The sequence below is a fragment of the Zootermopsis nevadensis genome, unplaced genomic scaffold (assembly GCF_977971745.1).
Source record: "Zootermopsis nevadensis isolate Lab colony 2312 unplaced genomic scaffold, Znev_1.0 Znev_ptg000003l, whole genome shotgun sequence".
Classification (NCBI taxonomy): domain Eukaryota; kingdom Metazoa; phylum Arthropoda; class Insecta; order Blattodea; family Termopsidae; genus Zootermopsis; species Zootermopsis nevadensis.
This window is the reverse complement of record NW_028259135.1, coordinates 7,605,781-7,627,275: the sequence shown is the minus strand read 5'-3', so window position 1 is coordinate 7,627,275 and position 21,495 is coordinate 7,605,781. Positions and strand designations below refer to the sequence as shown.

Genomic DNA, 21,495 nt, shown 5'->3' with positions numbered 1-21,495 from the left:
CGTCTTTTCATAAAGGCTTTTTACAGAACTGTAAAGATAATTTGTGTACACCTGTATGTACGAGGTGCGATCGGAAAGTTTAAAGACTGTGTAAATAGAGGGCGAACCGGATGTAGTACGAGCTTCTGCCGCTAGGGGGTGCGGCCTACATTCATAGTGAATCAGTGTGCCAGCCGGTATCATCGAATTAGCATTTGTTTCTTAGTTACTGGCGTTTTGGTAGTGCATTACACCGACCCTCCTGCGATTTCGGAATGGCAGATTTTCATGAACAAATCAAATTTTGCCAAAGACTCGCCAAAACGGCTACGGAAACCTATGAAATGCTAAAGCAAGCATTTGGGAAGTCCGCAATGGGTCGTGCACAAACGTTTGTGTGGCATTCACGTTTTAAAAATGGCCGAACCTCTGTCGATGATGACGAGCGTTCTGGACGACCATCTTCGAGCACAACGCCCGAAAATGTTACGAAGATTCGGCAGGCCATTCACGAAGATCGACGTCGTACCATCAACGACTTGTGCGACATTGTTGGGATAGGCTATGGGACCTGTCAGCTGATTCTAAAGGAAGAACTCCACATGCGACGCATCATGACAACGCGCCAGCACACCGCCCTCAAAGTTCGGCAGTTTTTGGCCTCAAACACCATGGCCGTCATCCCGCACCCTCCTTATTCGCCGTGTGACTTCTTCCTCTTCCCAAAGATGAAAATTCAGCTAAAGGGAAGGAGATTTGAGACGATAGAAGAGATTCAGGCAGAATCGCAGATGGTGCTTGACAGGCTGACAAAGAAAGATTTCCAGGGATGCTTCCAGGCTTGGGAGCGGCGCTGGGATCGTTGTGTTCACTCCCAGGGGAACTACTTCGAGGGTGATGGATGAATTTGATACCTGAGATAAGTATACGGGTTTTTATAGGCGCAGTCTGGAAACTTTCCGATCGCACCTCGTATTATGATGTGCTACATTTTCAACTACTTCAGCCCACTTCCTATGAATAACAATCTATTGACTTTTTCTTTCAAGTCTGTGTTCGTCTCAAAAGTAAACTAGGATCGCTTTGCCTTTAGCAGAAGTTAAATACGTTTCTTCACTCTTGCTTTACGTATTTCAACAAAAACCAGTTCTGCACAGGATTTCCCTAATTGATAGCAGGAGATCTCACCGCGAAGCGTGTGGACTTGAATTCTTGGCTGATCACTGCTAGGAATTTGCTTCTGTGTGATTAAGCCAAAAGAAACTCATACTTGATGGACTGGACTCCTGAAACCGCCGCTCCTTTCACATGTAATGCAACCTGACGCCTTGATATAGTGTTTGTCAAAGACTTCATCCTACGTTACATCTGATTGTATGTCCTGGTCGTCACCACATGCCGATATCCTTTCAGAACCTACCAGTCAGCCCAGACTATGCACAAATGGACTGGGATGCAATCCAGGCTTGAAATTTCATATCTCTCATAAATTGTACATTTTGACCATATACAGTGGATTCCGGTTAATTCGGACACATCGGGGCTAGAAAACTTTGGCCCAATTAAGTGGCTGCCTCAATTATGCGAAGTTCCATATAAAGAGTTAAAAAAGTTAAAAAAAATACTTTAAATGAATTCTGGAACAAATGGTGTAGATCAGAGAAAAATATTTATGCTACCGATGGCCCAATTAATCAGAGCCTACTGTATTCTTTACTGTTTTCTTATGTGTTTGCACAATACCATTTCTGTGAATCTAAAATAATTTATATATTAAGCATCTTTTTATCCCATAGTTGATTGGTCTGAAATGTATTTATATTTGTTAGAAGCATGAAATTACAGCACCAGAAATTAAACAGATTGTAACGTACAGTGTTTGTATAAAAGTTTTCAGAATTCAATACTTCTTCTTTTTACGGTTTAACAATGTTTGTACATTTTCCGGTACCCTTTACGGGTCCCCAACTTTTCAGTTGGCCTGAAATATAGACATTCGATAGGACTCCTTGGACGAGGGATCGGCCCGTCGATAAGCCTCTACCTGTACACAGGACAGCACAACACAGAAAAACGCAGACAAACATCCATGGCTTGAGTGGAATTCGAACCCATGGTCCCAACGACCAAGCGGCACTAGGCCCGCGCCTCAGACCGCGCGGCCACTGCGGACCCCAGAATTCAATACTGAACAGTAGATTAAATTTTCCTATTGAGAATTATCTCAACAGCAGTGTGGATAATAATCTTTCCTTGTCATCAGAATCGGCATTTAATGTCTTGCCTGGACCAGGTTCCTCATGCTTGTGTAAAAGAAACTTCATCCACTCTTTGTGTTACACCAATTTGCAGCAGTCCAAATCTTGTGACTCCATTGAGTGCAGTCAGCAGTGGGAGCCAGCTGGTCAAGAAGGTCCCTAACAAGAGCTGCACGCTGCCTTCCATGGGTTTCTCCAGTGGCAGTGCTGCCACCAATCATAAGAAACCCATTGAATTGAGCCACCTTCCAAAGCGGCTTCCCGTGGACATTCAGTTTGCAAATCTCGCCTACTCTGTATCTGAAGGAAGAAGACGAGGTAAGATTGGAAAGTGTGATGCATTACTTAGTAACACTTTATGAAGACTTACCAACTAAATAACTAATTGTCTTAGTAATTGGCTGAATAAGTAGTTAGATATGTAAATAATCATCTAGTAACTAAGAAAACAACCAGCTTTCTAACTAACTCTGTGGCTAACTCACCCTTCTATGTAATAAGAACAAGAATTTATATCCAGAAATAAAGGCAGCCACAATGTAAACTTGACTACTGATCTCACTGCGAGCTTTGGGCAGAGGCGTCTTTGCTTCTTATAATGTTCATGCTAGCCAATGACAACACGTCTCTTTGTGTTTCAGGGTACAAAACTATCCTTAAAAACATTAGTGGGAAGTTCCGGTCAAGTGAACTGACTGCAATCATGGGACCATCAGGAGCTGGGAAGAGTACCCTCATGAACATCCTTGCTGGCTACAAGTGGGTAACGTTCTTCGTGCGTTCATTCCAAAAATCTAAAAACTGACATAAAATTACAATTACATTCACTGTGTGCCACATACGGATGAAACAAAAAAAATATACAGAACATTTAATTTGGTACCCATGTATACGTGGGAGGATAATATAGAATTTGATTTTGGGTTGGTCATGAGAACACGAGCTTGTAATGTACAGGCTCAGGATTTGGCTTTTGTGTGGACGGTGATGAAACGTAGGTTTTGTACCAAGAGGCAGCTCTTTTGAATACGTAGATGATATCCATTGTTTGAGTAGCCGGGTGTTACGTAGTTATTAGCTGTCAAACTGTGTCAGTGTGTAAGAGATAGCAAAAGTTTGTAACACTGTTACTTTCTGTTCTCTAGAACGTCACATCTTAATGGAACTCTGCTTATAAATGGGAAGGAGCGCAAGCTGCGGCACTTCAGGAAGATGTCGTGTTACATTATGCAGGACGATCAACTGATGCCTCATCTTACTGTCCTTGAAGCTATGACGGTCTCTGCTAATCTAAAACTGGGCAAACAGACTTCAAGCAATGCCAAACGTATTGTCGTAAGTAAAGCTCTATGGACTGTGTATGAATATCTTACTGAATTGAGGAATAAATTATGTTTAGTATATCTTCTGCCGACCTTCCTACAACGAACCCCGCGCACATCTGTAGCAGGCACCGAAAGTTGTTCGTTGATAACTTAATTTCCTCTGCGTGAAAGAAAGTCACATGAATAATTATGTGTTAACTACAGTATAATTTTTTTAATCAGCGTACATCATTTCAGGATCCTATATTAAGTGGTGCTATTGTCGCCCAAACCTTGCAAATTTATATGTCTGCCATGTTGGTATTACTGATTGTAGGAACTTAAAAAGTATGAATTTGAGGTAGCCTCCAGTGGCACTAGATTCTATCAGAATCTGTCTAGCAGGTCTCAAGCTGAAACAAGTGGACGGACTGACACGATCAGCCCAATATCAGTTTGTTTAAACTCTGCAAAGAATGCACAAAGGGAGTCTGATCTGTAACCATGATGAAAGGTCCATGTGGCTGATTCCAGCTAATTTATCTACCTTTTTGTCCATTTACTTCCAAGACGGGCTCAAGGGGTTGAATGGCACACTTCTTGGCCTTCGAACCATGGATAAATTAAATTGCCAGAAAGACGAATATCAGAAATATCACCGAGTCAGATTGATGGGATAGCGCTTTACCATTATCTGTGATTATTAGTACACAGTTGGTTAGTGCATAATGGAATAACAGTATAAGTGTACAAATTGTGTTAAGAAGAGACTCGCGATACAATTTTTTATTGTCCTGTGTTTCGTTCGGTATATTAGTATTTTTGTACCATACGGTTGTTATTGCAATTCTTGTCTCATCAGTGGTCATGATAGTGCACTTTTACTGTATTTGCCCAGGTTGAAGAAATAATGGAGACACTTGGACTTGTGGAATGTTGCGACACTCGAACTACAAACCTCTCTGGGGGACAGCGGAAGCGCCTTTCTATTGCCTTAGAGCTTGTGAATAATCCACCAGTAATGTTCTTTGATGAACCAACAAGGTGAGACTTAATGCGACATGTCAAAGGTCTTACAACTCTTGAAATGGGGGTAAGATACAGTGATTTATTCAGAAGAGATTAAATCTGAAAACCTGAAATAACAAGAAGTTCTGAACAGACCTTCTGATGCCCACATTCCTTCATCCTTCTGTGAGTTTCCACTCAAATGCACATTCTTTACCTTTGATTTGGGTAGAACGCATGTATACTTACATTTTTTTATGTCTGTTGTTACGAGTAATTTAATGAAAAATTTTACATTTGTTACACTTTAGATTACATACATACATTTTTATTACATTCCGTAGATCCATAAGATAGTCAGATGACAATAGGATGTGGACAAATTCATAATAATAATACAATACATATTATAACATACAATTCATACTGTTATATAAATAAATCTCACATAATACAACAAAAGGTTCACCTAAAGCAATGAAATGTTACAAATAAATCTACCCATTACATACAGAAGATAAATTATCACTTATTTGTAAACAACAGAAATTCATTGAGAGAGTAAAAGGAGTGTGTAATTAAGTATCTTTTTAATGCTAATGATTCTGCTGGCTTTCTGTAGTGCCATCAGCTACTAATATCAACAGAGAAATAAATTAACTGTAGCGTTTCATACCAGTATGCAGCACTTACAGTGGATAGAGAAAGAACACAAGAGCAAAAAGTATCCTTCTCATGAATGTGTTGATTCAGGCTGGCCACCATCTTGGGGAATAGAGTAGTGATAGTGTGAACCAGCCTGATTTTAAATTTAAATGCCTCAAATCTTTTATGTGCAAAATTGTTTTGCCCGAAGCACCAACATTCAGCAAAACATGGTCTTATGTTTCTTTGACATGTGGGGTTGTTGACATATTTAGAGTTAAACAATATAATCCCAACTTTATCCTTGATGGGTTCAACTATTCAGTAGCCAAAGATGTATCATTCATTTTGGGAATCAGAAGGAAATATGAATTTGTTTAGGTTGCAGATTTCATCAAAAGAAATCATTACTGTAAACCAGTAGTCCCCAACGCGGTGCCCGCCAAGGCTTTTTTTGGGCGCCCGCGTTGTTACGGAAAGGGGTTATACTGAATAATGAAGGCTGTTCAACCATGAACATTATAAAATCAAAGCACAGATCTCGACTTACTGATGTCCATCTTGACGATTGTTTGCGAGCAGCAACAACATCCTACACTCCCAAATTTGAAAAACTGGCCAATGAAATGCAACTTCCCACTTGAGTAATAATTATTGTACTTATAAAACTACATATTTTTGATTGTGTGGTTTCTTGTATCATTAAACGTCGTGTTACTTTGCTTATTATTTGGTGTCCATATCTTATTTATCCAGAGAAAAGAAAATTTGGCTTTGTTAATTGGTTGATGCCTGCCACGATCTCATAAACTCTCAAATGTACCCATAGGCAGAAAAAGGTTGGCGACCACTGCTGTAAGCAGTTGAGTATTTGTCATTTAATCTTCTTGTACTGATATGAAGTCAGCACTGATTAGGCATGATGTATCAGAGCAACAGGTCAGGCCCAAACAACATAATGCACAGAAAGAAAGATCCGTGGTCATGCTCAACTACAAAATAATGATATTCACTGTGACATATACACAGCATGTTAATGTGAGGAATGATGATATTCTTCTGGGTTTTGGCATACAGTCTACACGATGCCAGAACCCAAAATGGCATCATCATTTTCCTCACCTTGTAAACTGCAGTTCTAACATAAGTAATAATTGATCGCTGTTGCAGTGGTTTGGACAGCTCGTCATGTTTCCAGTGCCTCTCCCTGTTGAAGTCCCTGGCTCGAGGTGGCCGCACAATCATCTGTACCATTCACCAGCCGAGTGCCAGGCTTTTTGAGATGTTTGACCACTTGTTGACTCTAGCTGAAGGACAATGTATCTACCAGGGCAGTGTTCAGGGGCTAGTGCCCTTTCTTTCCTCGATGGGATTTGAATGTCCGAGCTACCACAATCCAGCAGACTACGGTATGTATCCGATTGAGGAGTAATGTTCCTTCAGAATTGTTCTCCTGTCGTAATTTTAGTTCAGAATTCATAACAGTCCTGTGATATAGTTTATGTATATGGAAGGGACATGTGACTGTCAGCTTCACAGTTTGAACAAATTAATACTTGTTCACAAATGTACAATTACAGTTAAACAGATGTATGATTACATTTACCATGAATCTGAACAGTAAAGTGTGATTCATTTAAATATTGGGGGAATATGCATGTTAGATGTATTATATTCACAATAATGTAGAGCTCAGACCAGGTGATACATATATTTTTATAATGCAAAACGTTTTTTAGTTTCTTCTTTAAGCAATTAATAGCCATGGATCATGACTGAACTGGCTGTGTGTGTCACAGTAGTTTACTGCTAAATCATTGTTAACCTCTGAGTGATGGTCTGGCTGGCAGTCCGGCTTACAGGCATTAATTTTGCCCTCCTCTGTAATAAAGGTAATGAATTTAGGGTGAAATTGCCACTTACTATTATGCTGCAGAAATAAATAAATATGAATTTGTAACAACGATCATGAATATGAGTGTATGCTAACATCGTATCATGGCATAACAAATGAGAGACAGAAACATGTTTTAAGCTCAGTAGACGAGCTGTCAGAAGTATGATCATAGCTATAATTTTGTGGTAATTCTGTAAGATCGTGGTCATGTAACCAGTAATGTGCAGTCTCCCAGGCCTCTGCCAGACTAAATTTCCCCCATACAAGCTGTGCTGAAAGGCCTGAGGAAGCAAAGGAAATATCAGTAGACACAAAGAAAGATGAAGAAAATTAGATATTGTTTCTGCTGCTTTCTCCCGGACTGTACATCACCAGTTAAGGTTAGAAAAGTGGCAGATAATGTCAAGAAAAGAAGGACTAGTGTCAAAGAGGATCTATCAAAAGATGTGAACGTCGTGGTTGACTCCTGCTTTATAGTTGGGAGATCCAAGGCTGTTATGACGATGGTGTTATAAGATGGCATGAAACTACCACCATATTTGATGCTTAATTGGAAAACTGTGCCTGAGGAGCAGCTGCTTGTGCTGTTTGCATTTGAGGTAGTTTGACTTGACGCTACAGATCATGTCATACCAATTGCTTCCGGTTTCCAGTGATGGAAGTGGCTTGTGGCGAGCATGGTGAGTGCATTCCTAAGCTGGTGATGGCTGTGAACAGTGGAAAGTGCAACAATCTAAATCAACAGCAGTCTGCATCTAATGTGACAGAAACGTGCATAGCTAATGATATCGTCAAGGACAACACTGACAGTAAGTGGAAGCGTTATACTAGCTGCATCAGTTCTAACAGAGTCAATCGAAACTGAAACTTATACATGTTAGCCTATTACTGCTTTGCCCCTCTCTCTTTTGTGTTACTGTTTTTCTTAGTACAGCAAGAATCAGACGTAAGAATTTATGACCAGTAACGACAAGTCTGTTTTTACATATGGTTTTTATGCGTGGTTAATATATCGTTGTTAAATATAGGAGTATTTATGGTTGTAATGAGAGTGCCGTTTCCCTATTCTTGATATAGTGGGTGTTTTCGATTGCTCTCTCCAGTCATGTAGGTGCAGTGCCAATGTGCACATAGTTATTTAATTATTTTTTACAAAGTGAGTATGACCATTCCCCATAACTGCAAAAAATTACTTTTGGTAATGTGGCTTAGTCAGTAATGCTATTCTGATTCAGCTGCATCCCACTGGCAATACATTGGTATTGTCAGTGATCATCATTAAACTGAAAACATAATTTTTTAGATAGTTGCCAACTAACATTTTATTTCTGATACGACTGAAAGGTGCAAAGGGAAGTGACCAGCCATGTACGAGTGGCGACAGTAATGTGTCAGTTTGTCTGCTAGTTCAGTCATTTAATATAAGCTGAAATACAAACTGAGGATTCTTAAAGTTAACCTGGAATATTTTTCTTGCTTTAGAACCACCCCTTAGTAGATCTTGTGACTAGTCACCTTCAATAAATTGTCTTTACATTTGAATTTTCAGTTGATTTACTGTTTGCATTTGTTCATGTACAAATAAATGAATGCTCATTATTCTCTGCAGCCACTTGACATTTGACAACAGATTGAATGTCTATTCCTCTATTACAGTCATTAATGACAACACAAAAATTTTAGGTATTCAGCATTCTTTCATTTCCATTCTGTATAAGCGCTGTGTGTCAGATAACGATTGTGATTTAGCAGTTACAACACTGACCTCTAATGTTTATTTTTATAAAAGTTTTAAAAGCAGTGCAACTTAAAAAAAATTGAAAATACTTCACAAATATAACAGGTTATGTCTGCTTTCTAGGAATGTAATGACTGATTTGTCATTTATAACTGTAATCGATAATTTCGATATGTATGTTGTCACAACCTAGATTAGAGATACTACATCGCTTCTACTTATGTAGACACCACGTTTGTTCTATATTGCACACATTGTGCATGCCGTGTTTGTTCAAAGGTTAACACTAACTCATTCGAGGTATGCATTCTTGCAGATGTCAAAGTAACATAAATGTCTTATTTTTGTGAAGTTATACAAGTACTAGCAGAGTGTGTAGAGTCTGAAGTGTAGTATTTTGAAGGCAACTGAATCAACGATCATCTTAGTGCTGCCAGAATCGAGACAGGCTTCTGTGATGGAATTGTTTGAGTTCCACATACTTTCCATTCAGGTATTGGTGTTTTATATATTTGCAGGGATACTTTCAAATGGCATGACTGGAGGCACAGTGTCAGTTCCAGGAGTGACCTGTACCACGTCTCTTTTGGACTCAGATGAGAATCTCAAGCATTGCAAACAAAATACAGGGTTCCCAACTTCCAGTTTTCTACAGTTCTACATCCTACTCAAACGAACATTCTTATCCACCATGAGGGATCAGGTGAGCAATATCTGTAGCCCAGTGATGTTAACGTTTTATAGTTCTACGTCCTGTTTAAATGTGCATTCCAGTTTAGAACTTGGGAACCAGATCAGTTATGTCTGTAATTCTAGATCCTTCATGCTGCTCAAATGAACAGTACTGTCCACTATGATCATACTCAAGTTAATATCTTTTCAGATGTACATATCTCTCTGAAGTGTGAAATCAGGTAAATAATTTCTAATAATGTTGAGACTTTACATTTCTTTCTTTCTTTTTCAGACATTGACACAGATGAGGTTTTTCTCTCACGTAGTGGTCGGCCTGCTCATAGGGATGATTTACTTTGGCATTGGCAATGAAGCCTCTAAAGTAATGAGCAATTCTGGGTGCATTTTCTTCACCGTACTTTTTCTAATGTTCACTGCCATGATGCCAACCATTCTCACATGTAAGTGATTTTTGTTTTCATTGTTGTTAGAGCCCTGAATGACAAAATGTGAAGGTAAAGTGGTTGTGACCTGCTTGAAACACTATTCCACAGTTTGCTTGAAGGAACACTACTACAAGAAACATCAGTCAGAATAATTGGTCTCTGGACTGATGCGGGAAGACAGAATATTCAAAACAGAGGGAATGTGAGTGTATGGCATCTGGGAGCTACATACTTGGTTGAAATCCTGGCTAGTGCTAGATGTCATAACCATGGTCTTTCATGGTTTGCTTTAGGTTCTCCCAACACAGATAATAACTTCAAGGAAAGGAACTTATGCCTAACTAACTCCACAGAGCATAAACCTTCGTGAGAAGTTAATAGTTGCCTAGCCAATTAAATTGCCTACCTTTTGTATGCACTGTTACTCATCTTTCTATATGTGTTGCATTCATCTCCTTCATAGGACCACTCTTATAATGTTTGGTGTGGACAACAAATTATTGATATCCTAATTATGCAATTTTTCCGGCCTCCCATTACTTCCGCTTAGATACCTCTCAATGATTTGTTGTCTGTAAATACCTAGTACGTGGAATACACTGCTGCTGTGTAGTGATTTGAAACTAAAAAGAGCTCATTTCAGCTTCTCATTAATAAAGATCAATACAGAAATCAGTAGTCTGATAACACCCAATTTCTTTGATTTCATATGAAGCATAAGAGCATAACTAAGTGATGTTTTATATCAAGTGGACTAGATAAAATAACACATAATTCTGCGATGGTTATTTTGTTTCTATTTACCATGTAATGTTCAGAAGACATCAGCTGCTTTGGAGAAGTTTACTATGTAGATGTTATAATGTATCATTTGCAAGTGTTTCCTACAGATGAAACGACTGATGTTTGTTATTTTGTTTTGTGTAAAGTTCCAGTAGAAATGGCCGTGTTTGTGAGAGAACATTTAAACTACTGGTACTCCCTGAAGTCTTTCTACGTTGCAAAAACAATGGCAGACCTTCCTTTTCAGGTAAGAATCAGTCACAAAATGATGGAGTTGCCTTTGACTTCCAAAGCATTGCTTTTGTCAGATACGCTTCATGCTAGAGTTTTCTTATTTCATGCTGTTCTGTCAGCCTCAACTGTGGTGATTGATTACAGATTGTGTTTTCAATCATCTACGTAATGATTGTTTACTTCATGACATCACAACCACCTGAGGTGATGCGGTTCATGATGCTACTTACCATGTGCATTCTCACATCTCTTGTCGCTCAAAGCCTTGGTCTCCTCATAGGAGCAGCCATGAGTGTGGAGGTATGTATCATTTTCTGGTCACAGTTCAGGGTTGGTGATCTAGGGTTAAGGACTGCTGTGGTAATGGTCTCAGATTCACATCTAAGAAGTTGCAATGTAAATTATTCTTTCACCTCTGGGAAAGTCAAAGTTTTGTACGTGTGGAGTATGTGAGACTTCTGCGAAAGCCCCGCCAGTTTTCATCGCCCTATGTTGTGAGGAAGTGGAATCCTGTCCTCATAACTGAATTATTTCACTCTTTCCAGGTTGTAAAAGGTCAGAAATATCAGAATTATGTAAATATGACCATAAAATAACTTTTAGAACACTTGCCTATAAGATATTTTATAGGGTTGTATGGTCAGAGTAATGGTGGGATGCACAAGAAGTATCAGACAGTATGCAGGCTTGTTTATAATCTTGAAAAACAAAATTCTATACATGAAGCATGAGATTTATGAGAATTTTTTAATTATGTACTTTCGTTTATTATTGAACATGGACTTCTGTGTGATGATCACTTAAAAGACTTTTAATGTCATAATCCAGGAGACCACTTTTGACATTTTTAGTTCCATGGGAACCTAAGAACTCAGATTTGTTGTTACTACAACCATAAACTCACATCATTTAGTTAAAGTGTGATGTTTCTTTCAAGTATAAATCTATAGCACTGCTCCTATGAAACTCTTGAACGTACTTGCATTCATACTATATGAAACCTTAACAAAGGGAACCATTCAGATTACAGGTAAGTATGTTTATTCCTTGTCATTATTCAGAAATATTTTAATGAATTATTTAGCAAATTGCAGAATTTAAATTTTCCTGGAAAAATAGTTTTCAGAGAACAAATTCGCTCCTGGCCTGTTCTGTAAAAATATAATTTTACAGTGCAGTATTTTCATTTCAGAATGGAGTGTTTTTTGGGCCAGTAGCATCAGTGCCAATTCTTCTGTTTTCTGGTTTCTTTGTGAACTTCAACACAATTCCTGGCTATCTGCAGTGGGTGACATATGTTAGTTACATTCGATATGGCTTTGAGGGAGCGATGATATCTATATATGGTTATGGGCGTGAGAAGCTGTCCTGCTCAGAAGCATACTGCCACTTCAGGAACCCAACAAAGTTCCTTGAGGAGATGGACATGGCAAGAGCAGAGTACTGGATAGATGCGGTTGCCCTCGCTGGTTTCTTTCTCCTGCTCCGTTGTGTTGCTTATTTTGTACTTCGTTTGAAACTACGCTTGATGAAATGAAAAAGACAAATCAGTGGCCAATCATGAAGCACAATTCAATTAAGTTTAATTCTTAACTCCTGTGTTGCTATGAAAGTGAGGTGCAGTTAAGAATTAAAATGTAGATAATTTATTGTGATATGCCAATTGTAACATCTTTGTGCATTGTAAAGTCTGTTTATAATGCAAATGAAATGTGACCATTATGGAGAATAATGTCAACATATTTACTGCTAGGCATATAAATGCAGGCCTTAATTAAATACATGGACTTAAAGCCCCTGGGTGAGGTTTTGCAGTGTCTGAAAATTATATTTTACTAATTTCAGAAAAGGAGATATGATAAATTTATATTAGTTTTAGTAACTTTGAGGATGTGGTCCCATGCCTTCAGGATGTAGAACTCCACACTGAGCACAAAAATATTTGCTGTCCTGTTGATGTTCTTTTGAGAAAGAAGAAAAACGTTTGCACCTTTAGTAGACTTTGAGGTTATGGTGTGAGCAGCCTTCATTGATTGTCTAGCTCTGTGTAGTTTATGGATTACCAGCGTGTTTGAAAAATGATTCCTTTGCCTTTGGTTAAAGCTGGCATACTGCAGAAGATAAAAGAATAATCCCTTCTGCAAATATGTTAGTGTTTTGTTCTTGATAATCCAAAATATACTAAACAGTTTAGTTCACATTATCTGTATAAATATCAAAGATTCACTTTGGCTTCACCTTTGATGTGCCTGCCCTTTTACACACGTCATCTGAATTTTCTGCTGTGTGTTCTGCTACTACACCATTCTTTGATATTCTGTGACTATACTTTCATGGAACTCATAAAAAACCCACAAAAAACTGAAGGCCAAGAGATCAGCTGAGAACACTGTACAGTGCCAACACACAACTGCACATGTCTGTGATCTGTTATGTAGACAGCACTGGATGAACAAGTATAACTGTGCATTGTAAAAATAAGGGAGCAGACAGGAGGAAAAGCCACCAGACATTTTATAATGCGTTGATATGTAAATGAAAACTTCATGCAACTTTATACATATGTGATGCCATTTTCCCAGTAGTATTTATGTTATAAGGAATGATGTGCTAAATCAGGGGGTTTCAGTGTGGGCAATAAATAAAAACAAAAAAACACATGATTTTGGCAGTAAATGTGTTACAATAGTACCACAAAGAACTTTGAACTGTTGATGACAGAGTGTTTATTTGAGAACAGTATCTTAGCACATCCGATGTTTACTTCATTGGCCTATTAAATGGTTGTTTGAAAGCATGTTTACAAAGCTGTGGAACACATTTTGTATACAAAAATATTAATGAGTCCTGCAGTAGTTACCATTATTTTGGAAAACAGAATTCCTTTATCTTATACCCTTTTCTAATGTGCTCATCCATAACTTTGGTACCATCAACAAGACTGGTATCACAATCCAGAGAACCGTAATTTGAATTCTCAATACTGAGGAAAACTTAAATCTCATAAAACTTGTGGAGCTCGATTTTGTGGCAAGGATAGGGATTTTTTCAGAGACTTCACATCCATGTTGGGTCTTGTTTCCTATTTAATATGTGTGAGTGGCTCTTTTGTTGTAGGTAATGTAGCAGGTACATGACTCTCCCTATTCACCTCCATATATTAGAGGTTAGAAATGCAAGGAGCTTCTCTTCCACTCTCCCTGTGTGAATTTAATTTTGTGATGCTTAAGTACGGAGATGACTTCAACAAATATTACTTCTTGTCACAGATAATTGGTTGCTATATCTGTCACTACAAAAAGTATTACATATTTTTTACATTGATGGTTGGAATGTAATAGTCTGGGGGAAACCCGGGTAGCATAACTGTACCCTGGTATCACTGCCATTCATTTCCCTAAACATAAGTGACTGAGGTTTCACCAAGTTCAGGACATAGGGAATATGCTGCAAAGCATGGCTGTGGAGTCGGAAGCAATTTTAGGTGGAGTCTGAGTCGGTAAATATGTACCGACTCTGACGATATAAAATCTTAAGAAAATACTATTTTAACACTTTCGCTACTGTGTGAGCCGCCGGCAGCCTCATGCTTAGGGAGATTCAATGATGCATTGAGCCACACGGTGTGGGAATAATACTTTGTAACTTTGGCTCTGTTACCTTAAGAATACAAACTGTCTACAAATCAACCGATTTCTGCAATAACCATTAGACTTATATTTAAATATAGGTTGTAAGTATAAAAAGTAGTCTGATGATTCACGTGGTGGTGATGAAATATATTATGGTACCATTTATGATTTTAGTAGGTTTACCATTATTGATAATACATATTGAACTTTTATGAAGAAGTTGGAGTCGAAGGTTTTAGTATCACCTCCACAGCCCTGCTACAAAGAAATCTGGTTTGGCATGTAACTGTGCTTCATTCATATGGGCAGAGACTAGGGACCAGGATACCTCTCTGTTCCCAAAGTGGCTAGAGAAGGTAAAGAGATATCTTGCTAATACAAGCATTGTACTTAAATAAAGGAATGTACCATTTTGACACAGTTTTATTATACATGAGAATCCTGCTCTAAATACACAAATATTTACAAATAAAAGTGAATTTAAGAAACTTATTTGTTGGCCATGATAGTTCATGCCAGGTTCCTTTCTTCATATCTGACTACCATTTTGTTCAATTTGCCTTTTTTATGAATGGAGTTAAACAGTCTTCATTAATTAAATATGATAATAAACCTAACCTATAAAAGAGTTTGTTTTCCCTCTTGGTTACAATTAAACATATTTTAATATGTCAAGCTTACCTACTAATATTAATATCATCCTTTTATTCTAAGGAATGGGTGGCACAATGGTCCTGAACACACACACACACACACTAAAATTAACAGTTGGCACACTACATCTGTCCTATATGAAGTCAGAGATGATAATTGGCTCTGACATCTGAGAACCCTGCATAACCTATTTTGTGGCCATATTGAATTTAGAAAGAATGTCAAGTTGCCATTCTCATGAAAGGTAAAGCAATTTGTAACTGAACTCTGAAGGTAGTTGATCAAATAAACAGAATCTGCAGAGTTTCGTTTTCATGCTGCTCTCAACAGTAATTATGGCAATGGGAAACTTTTACAACTATATTATGTATGTTCTTCACAAATTATAACTCACTGCTACAGAAATAGAAATGTGTCTAAACCTTGCTATATGCTACTGTGATGCACGGCCAGCTGATCTCTGTGAATGCCATGACACATAAAGGTCAGAAACATATTTTGACTTTGGAGAGAAGCTTTCACATAACTGTGCATTCATAGAGAATTCAGATTTTGTTTGTAATGGAATATTTACAAATGGTTGATAATTATATACACATATGTTGCTGTTATTATTATTAAAACTAGCTTCATGAATATAAACATGGAGGGACATAGAAATGCCTGGAAAGGAGACGTACAGAATGTCCTCTTCTGTCTAATGCTGGTACCACATTCCAGAAATATGACATCCATACAGACTTTCATCTTTCAGGAATTATAAAATATTTCACAAATATAATAAAATTTTGACATTTATCATACTGGATTCTTCATCTCTTTTGTCAATATTCATTTTAATTTGTAAGACATTTAAATGAAACCAACCAATGATGAATTGTGGCCTAGAAGTCAGATCATGCATTAATTCAATATTATTAAATTCACCTAACAATTATACTACAACACTAAGATATTGTAACAATGACCTGCTGCTGCTCTTATATAGTAAGAATTTTTTTTATATTCCTCTGGTTATAATGATCTGGCAGTGCTCTGCTATCCAGAATGGAGCATTTGTGATTGAACCCAGCCTAATTCTTAACCTTAAGAACTTCAGCTGAAGTTAGATAACCTTAAGTTTTCAGCTTTTGGGGATTTACTTTGTCTTGCCTTGAAGGTGTTCATATATTTGGAAAAACAATATACTTGCATTAACCCTGAAGTTGGTATCTGCAGTGTTTAAAAAAGACAATGGAATTCCTTCAGCATGATGTAGTTAATCATCAAAAACCAAAGTTACGCAACCCATGCTAACCTAAACTGTACTAACTTGCAAATGAAATCAAAGCTAACCATGAAAGAGAACATATATATGGGATCAGAGACCATCCTGGAATTTGGTGATGATGTACTGTAACCTGCACTTTAACAACATTATTTTATGAAAATCAAACTAAAATTTTCAACACACAGAATCTCAGTGATGAAAACTAGACAAGATGGTTTTAATAAAGGGCTGAATATGACATTTAGTTATGACTGCTCTAATTACATGTGAATATGATGACAATTCTTTATTAAACTTGTCATTTTTTTGTACATTTGCAATATCTAATGTTGTTTGTGTGACTGTCTTCATGTATGGTTTGAATATAAATCAAATACCTGACTGTGCATATATATATATATATAAAGATTCAATAGATACAGTCCATACTGGAGTGCACAGTTTCTGTATTTGTCCTTTGTAGTTTGACATTCTGAATACTTACATCTTTACATATGTGACAAATTTCATCCAAAACCATCCATTAGTTCTTGATTTTAATCAAGCAGACAGACAAACAAGACCAGCTCTGTACGTGTTCAGTTCACACACGTCATGCAAAGAATGCACAATAACCAAGAGAGGTAGTAAGTTAATTTACAGGCAACTGTTACTGTTGCATTAAATTGTTATACCAGTAATAAGCAAGCATTGATATATTGGCCAGACAATGGCTTTGTAACAAATGAATTTTTTCATTACAGTGACCATTAACCTTTTCAGGTGAGTTTGTTTTATCATTTGACATCCTATCAATTCTGAAGAATATTTTTAACATTTGAAATAATCTGTCTGATAATGGGTTAGAATGTGACAGCCCTAAATTTGGGCTGGACATCTTTTCAGGTCAGTTTTCATTTAATTTTGTTACAAATTTTAAATTATTTGTCACGGTCTTACACTGAATTTGATGTGATTTTCCATACGTGAAACTAAACATAACAAGAATACCTTAATCGACAGACTTGATTATGTCCTCTGGACTAATTTTGTGAAAATGTGTTTGCTGTTGGAGCTACTCCCTCGTTATAAACAGTAGCAACGTGGTGATCATGTTAACTTTTGAGGTTAAAACAATACAAGCACTATGAAATGTAGAGTAATGAAATTTTATGTGGTGACAGATCTTTGAGAAGTATGCAACTTTCATTAAGATGCTTTTTTATATTGAGATAATAACTTATGAATAATTTAATTTTCACATGTTCTCCTTTGTAATATGAGAAAAGGAAATTTAAACTCCCATAATGTAGGTCTGCCAGCTGTCTGACCTTTCAATCCATAGTTAACACACTGCAGTATGTTAATGCAACACAAGGACAATAATGGTTAAATTTTTAATAATGAGATGTTACAACATACCTACAAGTAGCTGCAGTACTGGAACACACAAAGTCTAATCTTTTAGAACTTTAAAACACATCATGCCTATGGCAAGTGCACTTATTTCCATAATTTCTCATAAAAATGTTTGTTGTATTAGAGTGATAAGTAAAATGCCAATACAATTCAGCCAAGTCAGTCAGGGTATTTTAATAAAAATTGTTCAGTATCATTAAATGTGTTAGACACGGATGAACTCCAAATAAAGCATTTTACTGTAAGTTGTGTGTAAAGAATGAATGGAAGCTTGCCAGTTCTGGTTTTATGTGAGATTTAACTTTATAACAACCTACATATTGATTTCTAATTATAAAACATTTACAGGCTGTTGTATCTTCATATTCCACAAAATGTTGCAAATTGACTATCTGAGTGACAGTCAGCACCTGAAGAAGATGTGTTTCAAGCATTACTTCAAGAAATTGTAGTTAATATGTAGAGGCTTTGTTGTTGTAATTGTCAAACATCAACAGTATAAAATATTACAATATGATAAGCCTTCTTCCTTGATGATGTGTAACAGGCCTATAACTGTCTTCAGTTGTCCAGAGGGCTGATTCCACTCATTTCCCCTTTGCTGAATGACTGTGTCACTGTTGCTGTTACCAGATTTTATTTCTAGGTTAACTATAAACTTTTCAGACATTCTATCGGTTGCCATTTCAAGTCTAAAATATATTCTTCTTCAGTTGTCATTATGTGAATGCTTTGGGTTGTCCATTGCTCTTTGCTTACAGAGCTAAAATTTGTCTGCTGTGTTCATTATTTCATTAATGTTAAAGCTAACATTCCTAGCAGCAATAAAGTCCTCCACTAGGGCCCATATCAGTTCATTAGGGATTTTGTAATATCTCATGTCCTGCTTCCATTTGCTTACACTGAAAATGATTTCTCAGTTATGACTCTGGATGTTTCCATCTAATTTTGAACCATAAGAGCCACTTTTCATCATAGATCACCAAAACTACCTGTTATTTCTGAGTAGCACTCTATTAATGCAAATTACAATATGAGTCACTCAAACACGTGTACTCCATGTTTTTGGTATTGCAAAACGAATGCTAGTTGTTAGACCTCACCAACTGTACGTAAACTTACTGCACACTTTAACATATGTATGGACATAATGTGCAAGAATTTTTATGCTATCAGCACCCAAAATTAAATCCAGTTTAAAATCCATACCAGGCCAAAACATTTTGGTATGCAACAATTCCAACTCAGATAAAACAGGTAACTCAAAAGATTGCCAGAATTATATTTTTAGTTATTAAGATAGGACAAAAAAGAAATGACTGATTTTACTGTGCAACATGGATAAATCCACCAAATGCATGTGGAGGTTAGCTTTCAAATACCATTTTACTTATATGTTAGTAACAAAAAGAATTAAACAGTAAATAAACGATAGATATGCATTTGTTGTGTCAAAATCAACAAATATTTTAAAATGATATTTTATGCTTTTTATATGTTGGAATTGGACCTTACTGGGGGCCATTTCCCTGGGGTAAAAGTGACTGGGATGTAGATGTTGATGTTGATTGAGTGTCAAGGTCAAGAGAGTGCGGCTGTACCTCTAACACCCAATATGTTGTCAAGGTCTGGTGCTTAGTATATACCTGAGATGTGACTGGCCCCATAAATTATCATTAACATTTTGCTGGTCTGTTTGTATAGTCTGTGTTAGTATTTACTCGTATATATACTCTATCATAATTTGGAGGAAAAAAGGAAAACTATTATTTTAAATTTTTCATTTATATTTTTATTATTTAGGAAAAAAAAATAATGTAAAAGCACACATTATGGCACAATATTTAGAACTATGTAGGAATTGTACAAATGAAATTTACAAAATCAATCTTTTTGTTTTAAGAATGTTCTACAAAGTTGACCCAAAATTCCTATTTCCATAGAAATGAAGGGGGAAGAAAAACGTTCGTACATGCAATTGAGACTTCAATTTGCTAGGAATTTTAAATTCATACACTCAACAAAGATCTTTCAGCACATAAACTGGCATAAAGTCCTGAAGATTGTTTTAATGTAATTATCAATCACATTTTAACGAAGCATCAACCAAATACAGAAAGTCTGCCACAAATCAAGGAACATTCCTTTTTCTATATCCTCCTCTTTCATGTAAACCAGATTTGATATTGAAACTGTTTTCAAAAAAGTTTGATGCCACTGAAAAAATAACTTCCTCTACCTAATGGAAATTGGTAATATGAGAGAGGTTCAACCAAGTAGATGTTTCACTTCTGGAACGTTGTGATAATTGTCCTGATGATGGAGATAACAAGCACCTCTGAAACGTCGGTCAATTCGTACCAGACTGCACAGCGCAACATACCAGAAGACTGTCATCTTCATGTGAAATCTCGTGTGGTTCAGCCAAGTTTACATGCACTCACCTTTATTTTAAAGACAGAGGAAGTTCCTCTGACAAAAAGTGTTTAATTCAAAGTTATCCATTGGAGTGATAATGAATTTTAGTAGTCATCATCAAGGGGCACATGTGAGCGAAAGTTCAGAACTAGCAGAATAGCAATGCTGTGGTATTGACGTAGTGCCGCGAGGAAAGGTGTTGGGAGGGAAGTGAGGTCCTTTTGCGGCCTTGTATGAAATTTCGTGATGGCTACTTTATTTTTTGTATAGGCCCCGGGAGGATAATTTATTAAATAACAACTTTTACAGAAACAACCGATTGCCATCACCTTGCCGCCGTTGTGCGAAGCTGTATTTAAGTCAGGGTTTTCACAAATAACATTTTAAAAACACTTGACAGATATTAATTATAATTGCATTTCGTAACACAGGTTTTCTGTTCACAAGTTGTCGCCTTGCAACTAATGTATTGCTCCAAAATTGGCAACACGAACGGTGGCAGCTGAATACTGGACGCGTTTGGGCTGTTACTGTCACGTGAATTTCTGTAACAGTGACGAGCCATCGGCTGTTCCATTATTGTAAGTGTGTTGTTTTATACAGTCGATAATTATCACAATCCTCCATCATTGGCTAACCAACCAACTTACACCAGTACAAGACGTCATCCCATGAGAACGAAACGCGTTGCTGGAATTGATTTACTGTATCTTAAAACTCTTACGCTTACAGGATTTTTTCTTTGCAGAAGGCCCTGACGTGTTCAGATTTGGGCGTGTTGCTCGTGATGGGAAGTTGATCGCAGGTAATTTATCCCTTGTGAAAAGGCCTTTGGTTGGATGGAGCTGAACCCAGGACTGAGATCGCTTTGGCTGAAGGCCTGCATGTTTGGGGGTAGGCAGGCCATGCCCCCTTAAAGTTAGTTACCTTGTGTCATTGGCTTATCTCCATGTGCCTTTAAATGTTGCGTTTCGTAGCTCTGAATACAGTCCAGCTTCGTGTCAACCGCATTTGTGAGTAGCTGACTGCAATGTCTGACAGAATTTAGTGGTTATAAGGATTTCATGTCAATCAACTAGCATCCAGGGCTGTATTAAACCAAATATTACATGTTGTTATGATGTTGACGCTAATACGCAGTTCTAGCTAGCAGAAT

General features: G+C 37.2%; 2 protein-coding genes and 1 long non-coding RNA gene across 9 annotated transcripts in view; 2 read left to right on the top strand and 1 right to left on the bottom strand.

Moving 5' to 3' along the window:
- The window catches only part of LOC147874941 (ATP-binding cassette sub-family G member 4-like), a 41,068-nt gene extending 25,977 nt beyond the window's left edge, over positions 1-15,091 (top strand). For all 6 annotated transcript variants that reach the window (XM_087341508.1, XM_087341511.1, XM_087341522.1 and 3 more), the window contains 11 exons: positions 2,332-2,555; positions 2,879-2,996; positions 3,383-3,572; positions 4,440-4,585; positions 6,365-6,603; positions 7,745-7,900; positions 9,348-9,532; positions 9,797-9,965; positions 10,880-10,980; positions 11,112-11,267; positions 12,160-15,091. In XM_087341508.1, coding sequence (XP_087197634.1) covers positions 2,332-2,555; positions 2,879-2,996; positions 3,383-3,572; positions 4,440-4,585; positions 6,365-6,603; positions 7,745-7,900; positions 9,348-9,532; positions 9,797-9,965; positions 10,880-10,980; positions 11,112-11,267; positions 12,160-12,504 — 2,029 coding nt within the window. In that variant the 3' untranslated portion in view covers positions 12,505-15,091. The remainder of the gene's footprint in view (positions 1-2,331; positions 2,556-2,878; positions 2,997-3,382; positions 3,573-4,439; positions 4,586-6,364; positions 6,604-7,744; positions 7,901-9,347; positions 9,533-9,796; positions 9,966-10,879; positions 10,981-11,111; positions 11,268-12,159) is intronic.
- LOC110838652 (uncharacterized) lies at positions 11,646-20,670 on the bottom strand. Its single transcript, XR_002546188.2, has 2 exons — positions 15,281-20,670; positions 11,646-12,486 (listed from the first exon to the last, which is right to left on the bottom strand). It is a non-coding gene; the product is annotated as an uncharacterized LOC110838652 (long non-coding RNA).
- Positions 20,671-20,806: 136 nt separating this feature from the next.
- Positions 20,807-21,495, top strand: part of LOC110835663 (ATP-binding cassette sub-family G member 4) — a 90,203-nt gene continuing 89,514 nt past the window's right edge. For both annotated transcript variants that reach the window (XM_087341597.1, XM_087341568.1), the window contains exons 1-2: positions 20,807-20,920; positions 21,088-21,144. The gene's annotated coding sequence lies outside the window, so the exon portion shown is untranslated. The remainder of the gene's footprint in view (positions 20,921-21,087; positions 21,145-21,495) is intronic.